The sequence below is a fragment of the Ursus maritimus genome, unplaced genomic scaffold (assembly GCF_017311325.1).
Source record: "Ursus maritimus isolate PB19 unplaced genomic scaffold, ASM1731132v1 scaffold_3, whole genome shotgun sequence".
Taxonomy (NCBI): Eukaryota; Metazoa; Chordata; class Mammalia; order Carnivora; family Ursidae; genus Ursus; species Ursus maritimus.
The window spans coordinates 12,579,096-12,595,994 of record NW_024425563.1 but is presented as its reverse complement, the minus strand read 5'-3'; the positions used below and the strand labels follow the sequence as shown (position 1 = coordinate 12,595,994).

The following is a 16,899-nucleotide window of genomic DNA, read 5'->3' as shown; positions in this document are numbered from 1 at the left end:
CTGGGGGAGGGGCCTGCCGCGCCGATACTCAGGCAGCCATGTTTGGGTAGAGTCTCGGCGTCCCCTGCGAGGGGGGATGGGGATGGGCACTCCCTGAGCCGGTATTTCCAGGCTTTTGTTCTCTGGCGGCTTTCCCTGGCGGTTTGCTGTGCCTCTTCTGAGAGTCAGAGCAGCAGCGGCCAAATTTCAGCCTCTGTCACGGAACAGAAGGATTGCGGCCCGTAGAAACCATGAATCTTCATATTCAAGGAACAGATAGTTATGGCTTGCAAGTTGCAGGAGACCTCAGTTCCTCACTGCACATATCTCTCTCTGTAAAGCTGCATGATTGTCTTCATGACATGGGAGCTTTCTTCCCCAGAATGAGTGATCGCAAACCACACCGGCTCCACCTTCCAGCGCCTAGCCACGGCGTCCTCAGAGTCCAAGAACGCTGCTTGCCGCCCAACTCGCCCCGCCCCTTTCCCCCTTATTTTATGTTTCTTGATTTTGTATCACAGTAAGAGTCTTTCCAGACTTCCAAATTATAAGGAAATTTACCTATTTTTCTTTTTCCCATTTTCAAATTTACATTTCGCCCCCTCTTCAGAGTTTACTCTAGAGTAATACATGGAAAAATTTACTGAGCATCTATTATGCACCAAAAGGATATGTTTGATATGTTTACAAGGATATGTTTGAGTCTCATAATATCAGAGTTTGTAGGTTTTAACAGACCACCCAAGACAATTCATTATTCACAAGAAACCTTCTACAAAAATAGTATTTTGTATTCATAATGAATACTAGGAATGGGGAGACTCTGGTCACTAAAACTGTTTTGCTAGTAGATTTCTATGTGACCTTGAGTAAGTCATTCAACCTCATATTCACTAATATTAAATATTGTCTATCCCACATTTCAAAGATTTTCTTAATTTATATTGGCCAAAATTAAAGTACTCCTTCAGGAGAAAGGTAACACATTTTTACAGTTTGTTATGATAGTACTGAGTAACTCAGTTGGACAAGAAATAAAGTAGATCGAATGTATGTTATATTGAACAAAAGTCATACATTTTTTTTAAAAGATTTTATTTATTTATGTGACAGAGAGACAGCCAACGAGAGAGGGAACACAGCAGGGGAGTGGGAGAGGAAGAAGCAGGCTCCCAGCCGAGGAGCCCGATGTGGGACTCGATCCCGAAACGCCAGGATCACGCCCTGAGCCAAAGGCAGACGCTTAACGACTGCGCTACCCAGGTGCCCCCAAAAGTCATACATTTTTGCATTAAATAGTAGGATCTCCTTTACCTAAGAAAGTTTAAAATAAATATAACATTTTAAAAGCTTATTGCTTATCTCTGTTTATAAGAGTAGCAAAGTTTATTGAAGAAAAACTGAAGATTAAAAAAGGAAACAGTAAAGATCACCCATAGCATAAAAAATATCACAAGAGGAAACATTTCACAACAACAGAAGAATGTAACCCTGGAGCAGGACTTTGCAAACAGCACAAAACTCGAGAGCCGTGTGTAAAAGGAATACTATGTGTTGGCTAATTGAATTTAAATAAAAATAATTATGTTAGTCACCATATAGTACATCCCTGGTTTTTGATGTAAAGTTCGATGATTCATTAGTTGCGTATAATACCCAGTGCACCATGCAATATGTGCCCTCCTTACTACCCATCACCAGCCTATCCCATTCCCCCACCCCCCTCCCCTCTGAAGCCCTCAGTTTGTTTCTTAGAGTCCATAGTCTCTCATGCTTCATTCCCCCTTCTGATTACCCCCCTTTCTTTATCCCTTTCTTCTCCTACCGATCATCCTAGTTCTTATGTTCCATAAATGAGAGAAACCATAAGATAATTGTCTTTCTCTGCTTGACTTATTTCACTTAGCATTATCTCCTCCAGTGCCGTCCATTTTGCAGCAAATGTTGAGAAATCGTTCTTTCTGATAGCTGAGTAATATTCCATTGCATATATGGACCACATCTTCTTAATCCAGTCATCTGTTGAAGGGCATCTCGGCTCCTTCCATGATTTGGCTATTGTGGACAATGCTGCTATAAACATTGGGGTGTATATGGCCCTTCTCTTCACTACGTCTGTATCTTTGGGGTAAACACCCAGTAGTGCAATGGCTGGATCATAGGGTAGCTCAATTTTTAACTTTTTAAGGGACCTCCAATTATAAGGGAAAAAATAAAAAAAGAAGACATGGTCCATATATACAATGGAATATTACTCAGCCATCAAATAGAACGATTCCTCAACATTCGCTGCAACATGGACGGGACTGGAGCAGGTAATGAGAAGCGAAATAAGTCAAGCAGAGAAAGACAATTATCATATGGTTTCACTCATTTATGGAACATAAGAAGTAGGAAGATTGGTAGGAGAAGAAAGGGAAGAAGAAAGGGGGGGTAAAAGAGGGGGGAATGAACCATGAGAGACTATGGACTCTGGGAAACCAACTGAGGCCTTTGGAGGGGAGAGGGGTGGGGCAGTGGGATAGGCTGGTGATGTGTGTTGAGGAGGGCACATTATTGCATGGTGCACTGGGTGTTATACGCAAGTAATGAATCATGGAACTTTACATCAAAAACTAGGGATGTACTGTATGGTGACTAACATAATATAATAAAAAATGATTAAAAAAATACAAATAAATAAATATCAATAAAACTCAAAATAAATAAATAAATAAATAAATAAATAAATAAATAAATAAATAAATAAAATTTATTTCATGGCAAAGCATAATCAAAGTCAGAAGGCAAAGAGCAAACTAATAAAGATGTTTCTAATCCGTACGAGAGTAAAAGAGTATATTTACTTCATTGTATACAAAACCATGTTAAAAATCATAAGAGAAAAGCCAACAAGCCAATAGAAAAATAAGTATATAAGGAGGCAGTTTTCAGAGAAACAAATACAAAAAGCTTTAAAAACTGTGAAAATATATTCGACTTACAATTAAATAGAAGCAAAGATACATAGATCTAGATATTTACTTTTATTTAAACTGGCTCTACGCCCAACATGGGACTTGAACTCACAACCCCAAGATCAACAGTCACATGTTATACTGACTGAGCCAGCCAGGCACCTCTATATTATTGAGCCCTTAATACATGCCACTATTACAGTGAGAAAAAAGAAAATTATTTCTTCCCTGTGGAGGACTGGCATCGAAAAGAAATAATAACAACAAACTGAACACACACACACACACACACACACATGAACTGAAAAATGCCATGATAAAAAGTAATGTGTGCAATGAGAGCATTTCACAGGCTGTATCAGAGAAAGCATTCCTGAGTAAGTGACCTTTGAGTAGGGGCTGAGGAATGACTAGGTTGAAGGTTAACTAGGAAAGATGGGTGGAAAGGGGAAAAAACATTGAAGAGACAAGAATAATATGTTCAAAGGCCGTGAGGCAGGAGGAGAGAGTAAAACTTGTTCAATGAGCAGCGAGAATATCAGGGTATCTGGAGGAAAGAAAGAAAAAAGGGAGAGTGTAATACAGAGAAGTTTTCAGTGTACAAGTCTTTCACCTCAATGGTTAAATTGTATTTTAGGTAAATAGGTATTTCATTCTTTGGGTGTTACTGTAAATGGAATTGTTTTCTTAATTTTCTTTTCTGATTGTTCCTTGCTGTTGTATAGAAAAGCAACGGACTTGTCTGCTGTTGTATAGAAAAGCAACTGACTTGTCTGTGTTGATCCTGAACCCTGCAACTTTGTGGAATTCATTTATTAATTCTAATAGCTTTCTTAGGAGATTCTTTGGGATTTTCCATATATAAGGCTATGTCATTTGTGAATGGAGATTTACCTCCTCCTTTCTGATTTGAGTGTTTTTAATTTCCTTCCTTCCTTCCACCCTTCCATCCCTTCTTTCCTTCCTTCATTCCTTTTTCTTTTTCTCCTAATTGCTGTGGCCAGAATTTCCAGTACAATATTGAATAGCAGTAGTGAAAGTGGTTATTTTTAACCCGTTATTCCTGATATTAGTGGGAAGGCTTTCAGTTTTTCACCATTGAGTATAATATTAGTTTTGAGTTTTTCATGAATACCTTTTGTCACGTTGAGGAAGTTCCTACTTTTCCGAATCTTTTGATCATCAAAGGATGTTGAATTTCGTTAAATGCTTTTCTGTGTCAATTGAGATGATAGTGTGGTTTCCCTCCTTCATTCTATTCATTCTATTTCTATTCTACTAATTTCTATTTCTATTAATTCTTCATTCTATTAATGTGCTGTATTACATTCTTTAATTTTCTTATGTTGAACCACCATTTCATTCTTGGGATAAAGCATATATGGTCATACTATATAATCCTTTGATATGCTTTTGGATTCAGTTTGCTAGTGTTGTGTTGAAGATTTTTGCATCTATATTCATATTAGTTTATTATTTTTTTGTGTGTTGTCTTTATATGGCTTTGGTATTAGGATAATGCTGGTCTCATACAATGAGTTAGGAAGTTTCCTCTTCTTTTGTCGGAGGTGTTTGAAAAGAGTTGGTGTTAATTCTTCTTTAAGTGTTTGGTAGAATTTACCAGTGAAACCATCTGGTTCTGAACATTTTTGGGAAGGTTTTAATTACCAATTTAAAATCTTTACTTGCTATAGGTCTTTTCAGATTTTCTGTTTCATAATGAATCAGTCATAGTAAGTAGGTTGTGTGTTTCTAGGAATTTATTTATTTCATCCAGATTATCCAGTAATAATTAGATACAGTTGTTCATAGTATTCTCTTATACTTTTCTGGTTCTAGTAATTTGAGTCTTCTCTCTCTTTCTCTCTTTTTTAAGTCAATCTGGCTAAAGGTTGTCAATTTTGTCATTTTTAGCCAATAACCAACTTCAGATTTTATTGATTTGTCTTATTGCTTTTCTATCCCTTATTTTATTTATATTTACTTGAATTTTTATTTCTTTCCTTATTCAAGTTTTAGATTTAGTTTCTCTTCTTTTCCTAATTCTATAATGTGTAAAGTTAAGTTACTCATTTGAGATCTCTATACTTTTTAAAAGTAGGCATTTACAGACATAAAGTTCCCTCTTACATTACCTTTGCTGCATCCCATAAATTATAGTATGTTATATTTTTATTTTCATTTATCTCTTAGTATATTCTGATTTCTTCTTTGACTTATTGGTTACAAGTATGCTGTTTAATTTACATGTATTTATGAATTTAATGGTTTTCTTTCTGTTATTGATTTTTATTTTTATTCATTATAGTCAGAAAATATACTTTGTATGATTTCAATCTTTGTAACTCTGTTGAGACTTCCGGCCTAACTTATGACCTATCTTGGAGAATGTTCCACGTGCACTTGAGAAGAATGTGTATTCTACTTTTATTGGATGGTGTGAACTCTGTTAGGCCTAGTTAGTTTACCCTGTTGTTCAAGTTCTTTATTTCCTCATTAATCTTCTGTTTAGGCATTTTATTGAAAGTGGGGTGTTGAAGTTCTTCCTTCAATTATGTTAATATTTCTTTCATATATTTTGGGACTCGGTTGTTTGGGACATGTATTATTATAATCATTGTTATTATTTTGTTGTTGAATTGATCTTTTTATTAATATATGATGTCTTTTGTCTCTTTTAACAGTTTTTGACTCAAAGTCTATTTTGTCTGACATTAGTACAGCCACTTTGGCTCTCTTTCTGTTGGTATTTGTATGAAATATCTTCTTGCATCTGTTCATTCCCAACGTATTTGTGTCTTTTGATATAAAGTGAGTTTCATGTAGACAGCATGAATAGTTGACTCATTTAAAAAACTCATCCTGCCAATCTCTGCATTGCGGTTGAAGAGTTTAAACCATTTACATTTAAAATAGTTGCTGATAAGGAAGGACTTACTTCTGCCATTTAGCTATTTGGTTTCCGCATGCCTTATATTTTTTTTCTTTCATTTCCTTCATTCCTCCATTTCCTTCCATTACTGCCTTCTGTTTTGTTGAGTTTATTTTTTTGTAGTGAGCTGTGTGATTCCTTCCTTCCTCCTCTGTGTATATATTTTTAGTTATTTTCTTTCTGGTGATTATATTTAAACATCCTGTTTATAACATCATAGTTTGAATTGGTACCAACTCAAGTAGCATACAAAAGCTGTTCTATGCAGCACCATTCCCCTCTTTTATTTCATCAAAAATTATATCATTTTACATTATTTGCCCCAAAAATAGATTTATAATTATTTTTATGCATGTATCTTTTAAATTATGCATTAAAGAAAAAGTAGAATTACAAAATCCAAAAATACAGTAAAGCTGGCTTTTATATTAGCCCATATAGTTACCATTAGTGAACATCTTTATATTTTCATTTTCAAGTTATTCTCGGGTGTCCTTTGATTACAACCTGAAGGATTCCCTTTAGTATTTCATTTAGGACAAGTCTACTGATAACAGACTCTCACCTTTTATTTATCTGGGATTGTCTTCATTTCTCCCTCATTTTTTGAAGGAGAGTTTCGCTGGATTCAGAATTTTTGGTTGACATTTATTTTTCTTTCAGCACTTTAAATATACTACTCCACAGCCCTCTGTCCTGTATTTTTTGGTGAAAAATTGGCTGTTAATCTTCTGAGGATACCTTGTATGTGACAAGGTGCTTCTCTTGCTGCTTTCAGGATTGTCCCTTTGTTTTTGTCTTTTGACTGGTTATAATGTGCCTTGGTGTGGATCTCCCTGAGTTTATCCTATGTAAAGCAAAAGGTTAGGGTCTTCTCAGTTCTTTTCTGAGCACACATCTTGCCCTGTACATGTGTGTGATTTTCTGAATCCCCCAGTATATGCAGGTGCTTTTAAATCCCTTAATTTCCCAAAGACACTTTCCCCAACTTTCCCTCACGCTTTAGATGGTCTATTGTATATCTCAACAATAATCTTTTGCCCCAGATCTGCTCTGTTTCCTCAGGGATTGAGATTCCACCATAAGAATGAAGATTGCCATTTTCAAGACTTCTGTTAAGTGGGAAAAAGGGTGGGTAAGGGTAAGTAAAAATACCACAGAGATTTCCTAACATTTTTATTTTTTATTTTTTTTTTAAAGATTTTATTTATTTATTAGACAGAGACAGAGACAGCCAGCGAGAGAGGGAACACAAGCAGGGGGAGTGGGAGAGGAAGAAGCAGGCTCCCAGCGGAGGAGCCTGATGTGGGACTCGATCCCGGCACACTGGGATCACACCCTGAGCCGAAGGCAGACGCCCAACCGCTGTGCCACCCAGGCACCCCTCCTAACATTTTTAAATTGTCTTTTTCTTGAAACAGTGTTTCCATGGTTGCTATAAATCTTTGAATGTTTTCCAGAATTCTGACAAAGTTAGTTTTGACAGTTTCTGCATGTTTTCTGTTGTTTCTATGGAGGGACGAGAGCTGCCTGTCCACCATTGTGCTCACATCACTGCTCATCTCTGGTGTGTTGGTTTTTGATGTGTATCTTGGAATTGTTTGTCGTGTCTTCCACTTGGGCGTATCTAGGCTCTGTAGTGCCAAATCAGAGAGATGCTCTGGAAGAGAACAGGGGCTGGTTTGAACCGTTTTGTGGTAACCAGGACTTGGGGCCTGGGAGGAAGCCTGCCTGGCTGCTGAGAAACTCCTGACAAGGGAGATTTCAAGTTTGGCCATTAAAAAACTTTCAAGAGTTCTAAAATTTGATTAGCCTCAGGGGAGAAAGGCTGAAAGTTTTTCTGGCTTTCCCTTGACTGCATCCCTAGGGTTTCTCTGAACTTGACAAATTTAGTTTCTCAGTGAATAACTCCCTGCAGGGACAGACAGGAAAAGGAAAGGAGGGGGAGAGACAGAGAGAAACAATTGGACTTCCACAGCACTATTATTACTGGACATTCCCCTAAGTACTCGTATGAAGACAGTTTTCTCTTGCACTGAGAACAAGGACAGCAGCAGCATGCTCTGGGCCACAGAGCGTGCTGTGGACTAGTCAGGCAGGAGGTAGCCCAGGCTGATCCCTGGACAGCCATAGAACATTCCAGTTCAGTCTCTTTCTCTGGAGGTGAGTGTCTTCCAGGGCTCCCCTCTGTGAAGAAGAGAGTAAGAAAATCAGGATGGGACGTTCTGGGCTTCACTGCTGTCTAAAATGAGGACACCTCCACTAGAGCGTGAAGAGTGGGCTGGGGAGCTGCATAATGGAGGAACTCAATGGAATCCTCCCTCCATAGCAGAGAGCAGATTCAGCTCTTCTCAGTGCTGGTGATAGACACAGCTCTCTGCCATGAGCTGCTCTCTCATTTGTCCTTATTTCCTGTTAATGTAAGCTTCCCATTTTGTAGGGGATCTCAGGGAGAGAGCCCACAGATTGACCAGACAAGGCCTTAGTGAAGAGTGAAGAGAGGGTCCTATTTTACAACAGGAGGAGAAACAGGTCGGGGTGGATACTCACTACTCTATCACTGACTTGTTTGGATTAATGTATTGAATAAATATTGAAAGAGTACATAGAAGCTTACCCTTTGTCAGACTCTGTTCTTGGCACTGGAGATGTGACAGTGAACAAGAAAGACAAAAGTTCTTCAATTTCAGCTACTGATGAGAACCAGTAAGAAGAAAATGCTGCCTGTAAGAGGACAGAGTGTGAAGATGTGCTTGTGCTGTTTTAGAGAGGGTGACTGGAGAGGGCCCATGGTTGGAGACATCTGACATCTTGCATGTGGTGAAGGAAGGAGCCCAGACATACTAAGCAGATCAGTGTGATCCATTTTGGTGTCTTTGACACTTTCCTTATTGTCAGGACTCTGGAGAAAATGGGAGGACAGATAGTAGATATCTGGGGACTTTTTCAAGCTTCTCCAAGGAAGGCAGACCATGACTGGCTGGAAATAGGGACAGGGTGCCCATTTGGAGGTCTTATTTCCTTGCTGAAACTAGAGATTTGAGACATGAGGAGGGCAAAGGATGTTGCTTGTTTTCTTGGTGCCAGGGTGGAGATCGTATAAGACAGATGGGAGTTGGGGATGAAAATTCCAGCCTCCTCTTCACTCCTCTGGACCCCTACTCCCTGCTGTCATCTGGTGACAGAAGGAATAATCTCAGAGCTCGGGGTTACCAACTGGAAACTAATGAGGTTCTTCCTACCAGGAGGAGGGGGCAGTCATTGAAATGAGCGATGGAGATGGCTTTCCTGGTAAGAATAAGGAGGAAGAAAGTGGATACCCCACTGCAGGGAGCCAGCTCCTCAGAAGACAGGGAAAGACTCAATACTTTGTCTCAGTATAGCTCTTGTCTTACGATAATTTCCCAGGTAGACCCCACCTCCCTGCCTGCCAGCTCTAACGACAGACTGAAACAGTGATTAGGATAACTGAAGTGAGAACTTTAAGTGAACATAAGGCAAATGGAGCCCACATTCAGAGGAGATGAAGGGAAGAAGTAACCATATCTGGGTGGGATTGGCAGGATTTTGTAGGACACGGGTGTAAGGGGCAGAGGATACGGTTTAGGGCATTCAGGAGGGATGGGTTGGTGGTAGAAATGAGCACATTGTGGTCAAGGAAGTGGACAGGGTGGCAGGTCAGAGCAGAGCTGGAGGCAGAAGGGCCAGTGAGTTGAAAGATGAGGGTGCATACAGGGGAGGGTGGGTGTTGGTGATTGATGCTCCCTTCTTACATATGTATAGTTTTTCTCCTGTGTATTTTCTTCACGAAACATTTAACATCAGCCTTGTACAGAGAACAGTAGGAGATGAACCCACTTGGTCATGATGTGGAGCCTAAGAGCAGAGATAATACTTCCTCAAGTTGGGAATAGCTTTAGTCCTTTGAAATTAGAAGCATGTGAACTCTCCTTTGTTCTTTAGATTTCCTAAAGGCAAGGCAGAGGACTAAATGTTGAAGAATTATTCTAGCGCCATTGAATTTTATCTACTTGGCTTCCATGGCTCCAAAGAACTACACCGTATTCTTTTTGTCACGTTCTTCTTTCTGTACTCAGTGACAGTCATGGGAAATATGCTCATCATTGTGATTGTCTGTGTTGACAAACGTCTGCAGTCCCCCATGTATTTCTTCCTTGGCCACCTCTCCGTCCTAGAGATCCTGATCACATCAGTTGCTGTCCCCCTGATGCTCTGGGGGCTGCTGCTTCCTGGGATGCAGGCAATATCTTTGACAGCATGAAGTGCACAATTATATTTGTACCTTTCTTTGGGCACATCAGAATTTATATTAATGGGCGCGATGGCTGTGGACCGTTACGTGGCTGTCTGTAACCCCTTGCGGTACAACATCATAATGAACAGCCACACGTGCATCTGGGTGGTCATTGTGTCATGGGTGTTTGGGTTCCTGTTTCAAATCTGGCCTGTCTATGCCACATTTCAGCTTACCTTCTGTAAATCCAATGTATTAGACCATTTTTTATGTGACCGAGGGCAATTGCTCAAACTCTCCTGTGATGACAGCCTTTTCACACAGTTTATTCTTTTTTTGATGGCTGTATTCATTATTGTTGGTTCTTTAATCCCTACTGTCATCTCCTACACGTACATCATCTCCACCATCCTCAGGATCCCTTCCGCCTCTGGGCGGAGGAAAGCCTTCTCTACCTGTGCGTCCCACTTCACCTTTGTTGTGATTGGCTGTGGCACCTGCCTGTTCCTCTATGTGAAACCCAAGCAAACACAGGCAGCTGAGTACAACAGGGTAGCATCACTGATGGTTTTAGTGGTGACTCCTTTTCTGAACCCATTCATCTTCACCCTCCGGAATGACAAATTTATAGAGGCTTTTCGAGATGTCATGAAACGCTGTTGTCAACTCCTCAAGGATTAGCTGTGTCCTAAGGGCAATCGTGGACTCATCATCATGGACCTGAGTAATCTGAAAGTAATAATTCAATCTGAAATGATAATTTTCAACACCAAGTGGTTTGTGATCTACAAGAGAATTTTAAGACACTGATAGTGCCCAATTTATAATCAGATGATTCCTACATGGGAGATCACATTATTATTTTTTAACTGGATATATATGTTTATACACTCTTCTGTAGTTATAACACACCTTACAATATAAATCTAACAAATATAACGTATAAAATATGTGTGATTTTTTTTTCTTTTTGAACACTCATCTCTATTTTTTTGGCGTTTTATGTAATCTTTATTTTTATATTCTATATTTTAAAATCTATGGTTTCTAATTCTTTTATTTTTGTTTGTTTTTTTTCAGATTTTTATTTAAATTCTAGTTAGTTAACATACAGTATAATATTGGTTTCAGTAGTAGAATTTAGTGACTCATCACTTACATATAGTAACACCCAGTGCTCGTCACAAGTGCCCTCCTTAATGCCCATCACCCATTTAGCCCATCCCCTGCCCACCTCCCTCCATTAACCCTCAGTTTGTTCTCTATAGTTAAGAATCTTTTATGGTTTGCTTCCCTCTCTCTTTTTTCCCCCTTTCCCCTATGTTCATCTGTTTTGTTTCTTAAATTCCATATATGAGTGAAATCATATAGTATTTGTCTTTCTCTAGCTGACTTACTTTGTTTAGCATAATACACTCTGGCTCCATCCACATCGTTGCAAATGGCAAGATTTCATTCTTTTTGATAGTTGAGTAATATTACACTGTATATATATAAATTGAACCTTAATGTATACAAATTGAAAAAGAAATCAACCAGGAGTTTGGGGGAATCCCAGGACAGGATACAGACAGAATTTGCTGTGTTATGAGTCTATGATATGGGCTCACTGAAGAGGTTGGTAGAAAAGGACCTAAGAAACTTTGGATATCAGCATAGTTCTCAGCAAGTCCTGAACAACTTTAGAAAATGGTAATTTGACTAAAAACCATAAGGCTAAAGACCAAAAGAACTGTATATAATCACTGTACTCTAATTGGCAAAGTTGCTTATGTAAAATAAATCTCCACATGAATTAACCATAATTAAGACACTTTTACAAATATGAAACAACACTAGAAATCAGAAAACTTAAAAAAACCTCAGGATAGAAGTACACAAGAAAACAGGTGTGAACAAATGTTAAGTAAATTCAAGAAATTGAAAGAACAGTCAAAATCATCTCAAGCAAGGATCAAATTACAGTGTCCTTAAGGAGGAGTATATTTTGTGAAAATACAATGTGACATTGAGATGAGGAATGAAAACAGCCAAAAAACCCTAAAATAAAATAAAATGCTAGAAATGATCAGAGCAAATGTGATCAAATAAAAGAAATTAAAAGACAAAATAACCAAAGGCAATGCATGAACCTTGATAGAACTTTGATTTTTTAAAAAAGCTATAAATGTATTTGGGAAAAATTTTGGAAAATTTTAATGTGGACTATACATTTTATATTACTGGAGTAATGTTAGTTTCCTCATGTGTGATAATGGTATTATTGTTATATAGGAGAAGGTCCTTACTCAACATAAAGTGTATTCTCAGTACCAGGAACATACTTTTACTAATCAGGATGCAGATGAATGAATATGGGAAGCATAGTGATCCACAGGACTAAACCCCTGAAAGCCATTTTAAGTGACTTTTGCAGAAGAGTAGTGAATAGATCACATAAATAGAAGAAACAATAGTTTCTGCACTGTGCTCACCATCAATCAGTCAGATAAGGAATTGAAAAATCAACTCTGATCTTTGGATTTTTATTTATTTATTTATTTATTTATTTATTTATTTATTTATTTTTTAAAGATTTCATTTATTCATTTGAAAGAGAGAGAGAGAGAGACAGAGCACAGAAGCAGAGGAGAGGCAGAGGGAGAGAGACAGGGAGAAGCAGACTCCCTGCTGAGCCAGCCAGGAGCCTGATGTTGGGCTCAATCCCAGGACCTGGAGATCATGATCCAAGCTGAAGGCAGATGCTTAATCATCTGAGCCATCCAGGCACCCCTGATCTTTGGATTTTAAAAGAGACACCATAAGACTAACCTAAGGATTCCATCTAGCAATCTGCTAGATGCCACATCACAAACCCAATTCTAGAGTTTCTCACAGTACATTACATGCACCCAAGGTCCCTGAAAAATCAAGAGAATGTGTAAGAGGACCAAAGACTCTAAGGATCAGTCTCACCAGGACAAATTTTCTCCCAATTTTCAAGACACCCTTTCTTCTAATTCTAATGAGATTATGGAAGCTGAATATTCGATTTGGTATAGCTTACCTAACAAGTTAATACAAAACTCAAGTTAAGATTCCTGAGGTACTTTCTCCAGAAATGGGATCTGGAAGAATAGTGACCAAGGAAAAAGGTCTTCAGAAATTAGTGCAAATTACTTCATTAAATATCCTTTAGTAGGGTCCTTCAGGCCCCAAGATTAGGAAAATATCTGCCTAATAATGCCCTGGTAAATTTTATTTTATAAGTAGTCTGATTTTTTAATTTAAATTCAATTAGCCAATGTATAGTACATCATTAGTTTTTTATATAATGAAATCTGAGATAGAGTTGCTCCTGTGTGATGCTGGTAATGATGGGGTAATTACTTTATCCTAAACCGAGTTCCCAAAACCCAGAAGTCAACAACTTTATCACTTCAGAAGGTGAGAGTAAGATAAAAAGATGTTTTTGTGCTTGATTTGTGATGGGAGGAGAGGCATGATTAAGAGGTAGGAGACTTGCAGCAGAGAGTCTCTGAAGAGAAAATTCTGAGTGATTGTGTGCCCTGATACATTACTAGGAGCTGAGTGAAGGTGAATGCCATCTAGGAAGGAAATAATTGCTTGCATTTCTTACAAAGTTTTCAAGTGAGGAAATAATTAGTCCCCTGTGAGTCAGTGCAAAGAAACTTTTCAGGTGGAAAAAATGTTTTTCCTAGTTTAGAGATGCCTTATAACACAGATGCTCAAAGATGGAGAACTTTCCACCTACTGTCCAGTGGAATTTGGAGAAGACCCTTAACTAAGGATTAAACCAATATGTTAACTAGACCTGGACATCCATGAGTTGTGTTTCTGTGATGTACTCATGTGTACACATTCATGCAAGTCTGTACACACACCTGAGTGTAACCCATCTCTCCACTTCCAGCGCAATACCAGCAGCCTTGATCAGAACGTAGGCCTGCACTGTGAGGTCTGTGTTACAGATTATGAGGGATGCTTCTTCTCCAATTATGGTGTCAGTGGCATTGACTTCGAAAGTGACATGCCTTGCTTCCTTGTGCTGTTTAGGGCTTATTCATAACTATTCCTTTTTTTTTACTTTTCTAATCCCGACCCTTTTGCCCAATGCTCAGTCTAGACCAAGAAAACAGAATATTTTTCAGGGCTCTGTGATTTGAGCTATTCATACAATCCTCCCCATGATTCCATAAGCATAAGAGAGAGCTCAGAGAAGGCATCTGTCTCTTTTTTTAAAAAAGATTTATTTGTTTTAGAGACAGGGAGAGAGAGAGAGAGAGCAAGGGTAGGGTCAGAGGGAGAGAATATCAAGCATCTCTGATGAGTGCGGAGTCCGACACCAGACACAACCCTGAGATCATGACCTGAGCTAAAATCAAGAGTCAGATGCTCAAGCCACTGAGCCACCAGGTGCCCCAGAGAAGGCACCTCTCCTAAATCTGCCCTTTCTTCAACCCTTACCACTCCCTCCTCACCAAAACACAGGTCTAATTCATTCTCTCCTTCTGGTCCAAATTGGACCACATTCACTCTATATGAGTGCCCTAGTAACTCTTACATGCCCTGATAAGTCCAGGGCCAGAAGATAGGGGATAAAGCACCAGGGAGGATCAAGATTCCTGACAAGCAGGGGCGCCTGGGTGGCACAGTGGTTAAGTGTCTGCCTTCGGCTCAGGGCGTGATCCCGGCGTTATGGGATCGAGCCCCACATCAGGCTCCTCCACTATGAGCCTGCTTCTTCCTCTCCCACTCCCCCTGCTTGTGTTCCCTCTCTCGCTGGCTGTCTCTATCTCTGTCGAATAAATAAATAAAATCTTTAAAAAAAAAAAAAAAGATTCCTGACAAGCAGACAGCTAACTCTTCCCCTAAGATGCTACAGTTAAGTTCCAGGGAAAAGAAGAAATAAGTAGCCTGACTTTCTGTTTGTGATCAACTGTTCATTCATTTCTACTTGCTCCCCAGCCATACTGAGAGGCACTATAAGAATAAAAAAGGAGTTAATTAACAAGGACAAAGAGAATTGGGAAAGTGGTGCAATAAATGATATTTCGCAATTTATTTTTGATACGGGAAAGCAGAGTCTCCAAGATAATAAGACAATGCAATGCAAATAAAGTTTCTGCTAAGGGAAAAATTAAAAAAACAACAACGAGCAATTGGATTTATTCAACAGAACTGGTAAAAGCCTTAGTACATGGAGGCACCAGCTACCATGGAAGGTGAGGGGGGAGGCTTGGGTGTTAAAATGGGAGTATTAGTTAAAAGTTTGCTTACACAGCAGCTGGGCACCAAGAATCCCTTGCATTTTCTAAGCAGCCCAGGCAATATCTGTTTCACAGGTAGGGTGCTGCTTATCTCAACTTGGCCAAGGGCTGTCTCAGTTTTAAAACAGAAAGTCCCACATCCTGGGAACTCCTTCTGTCCACTGTCCAGCCAGGGCACTTGTTCAGTCTGTCGACATTCCATCCACCCACCACAATAGCTGGAAGAGACAAGACTTTATTCTTATTAAAAAGAATTAAACTGGGAAAGTTCTAGATTTTAGGACTAAAGATATAACATTTACAGCTTAAAACATGACCTTGCATACTGATCTTGAAGTTACAAATAAAATTTCGCAAGCAGATAAATTTACAAATATGGAATCTGAGTAAGGAGGAATGACTATCATTCTCTTATTTTTTTTCTTAAATTTTCATTTTGAGTTTTAAGTTTATTTGAGTCCAGGTATCCATGTATTCTTACTTTTCATCACTGTAATCATATATACAAATTTTCACTTTGTCTTAACATTATCACAACAAACCATAAGTTTTGCCATACTCTTCATTTTAATAACATATTCTTTTAATAAGTACCTACTATGTGATAGGGACTATTGTGAAAGCTACAAATGGAATAATATTTCATCAAGTAGTTTTAACGTAGTTTACTCGACCATTCCCCTAAGAATGGACATTTAGTTCTTTTCCAGTTTTTCCTTTTATAGATAAAAAAAGGAGACCAAGAAAGAACTGTATCATTTTCTTATTGATGGATATTTGTTTTGTATCAGTTTCTATAATGAACTAAACTGCTGTGAACATTCTAATGAAAGTCTTTGTGAGGACACACGTTTTCATTTTTCTTGGGTACATACCTGGGAGTATAATTACTGCATCATTTAGGGAAAGTGTATACTTAGCTTTGAAGGGTCACTTGTGGTGAGCACAGCATAACAGATAGAGAAGTTGAATCAGTATGTTGTGCACCTGGAGTTAATGTAACGTGGTATGTCAACTATACTCAAAAAAATTTTTAAAACTGGCAACACTTTTTCCAATGGGGTTTACTAGTTTTCATTTTTTCCTACTCCTGAACTGTCTACTGAGCTACCTTGGCCTTAACACTGGGAGGATATCTAGAGTAACCCAAGTAGAGAAGCTGGTTGTGCTGTAAGGGTTTTGAGGGAAAGAGTCCACCCTCCTCAGATTTCCTCATTTGCCAGTGACTTTCTTTCACTGTTCCCCAACAGTCAGCACATGACTCCACACAGCCGCTCAGAGGCGAACAGGCACGTGGTGGGATGGAGGTGTCGTGGACAGCTGTCAGCACACTTGCCATGCGGGTGATAGCCTCTGTGATGGGCCCTTATTTCACAGTGTAATTACTGACTCCTGATATGTCAGTGCATTTCTGGAATCTGCACAGGGTTAACACTGAAGTGAAAATTTCAGTGGGCCTCATTTTTTTTTTTTTTAAGATTTTATTTATTTGACAGAGAGAGAGAG

At 38.8% G+C, this 16,899-nt stretch overlaps 2 protein-coding genes across 2 annotated transcripts in view; both read left to right on the top strand.

Annotated features, from left to right (window-relative positions):
- The window catches only part of MGAM (maltase-glucoamylase), a 232,736-nt gene that overhangs the window by 24,285 nt on the left and 191,552 nt on the right, over positions 1-16,899 (top strand). The window lies entirely within an intron of this gene.
- On the top strand, positions 9,684-10,970 carry LOC121105797 (olfactory receptor 9A4-like). Its single transcript, XM_040643913.1, is given in 1 exon segment — positions 9,684-10,970. A coding segment is annotated over 1 exon segment (945 nt). The 5' UTR covers positions 9,684-9,859; the 3' UTR covers positions 10,805-10,970.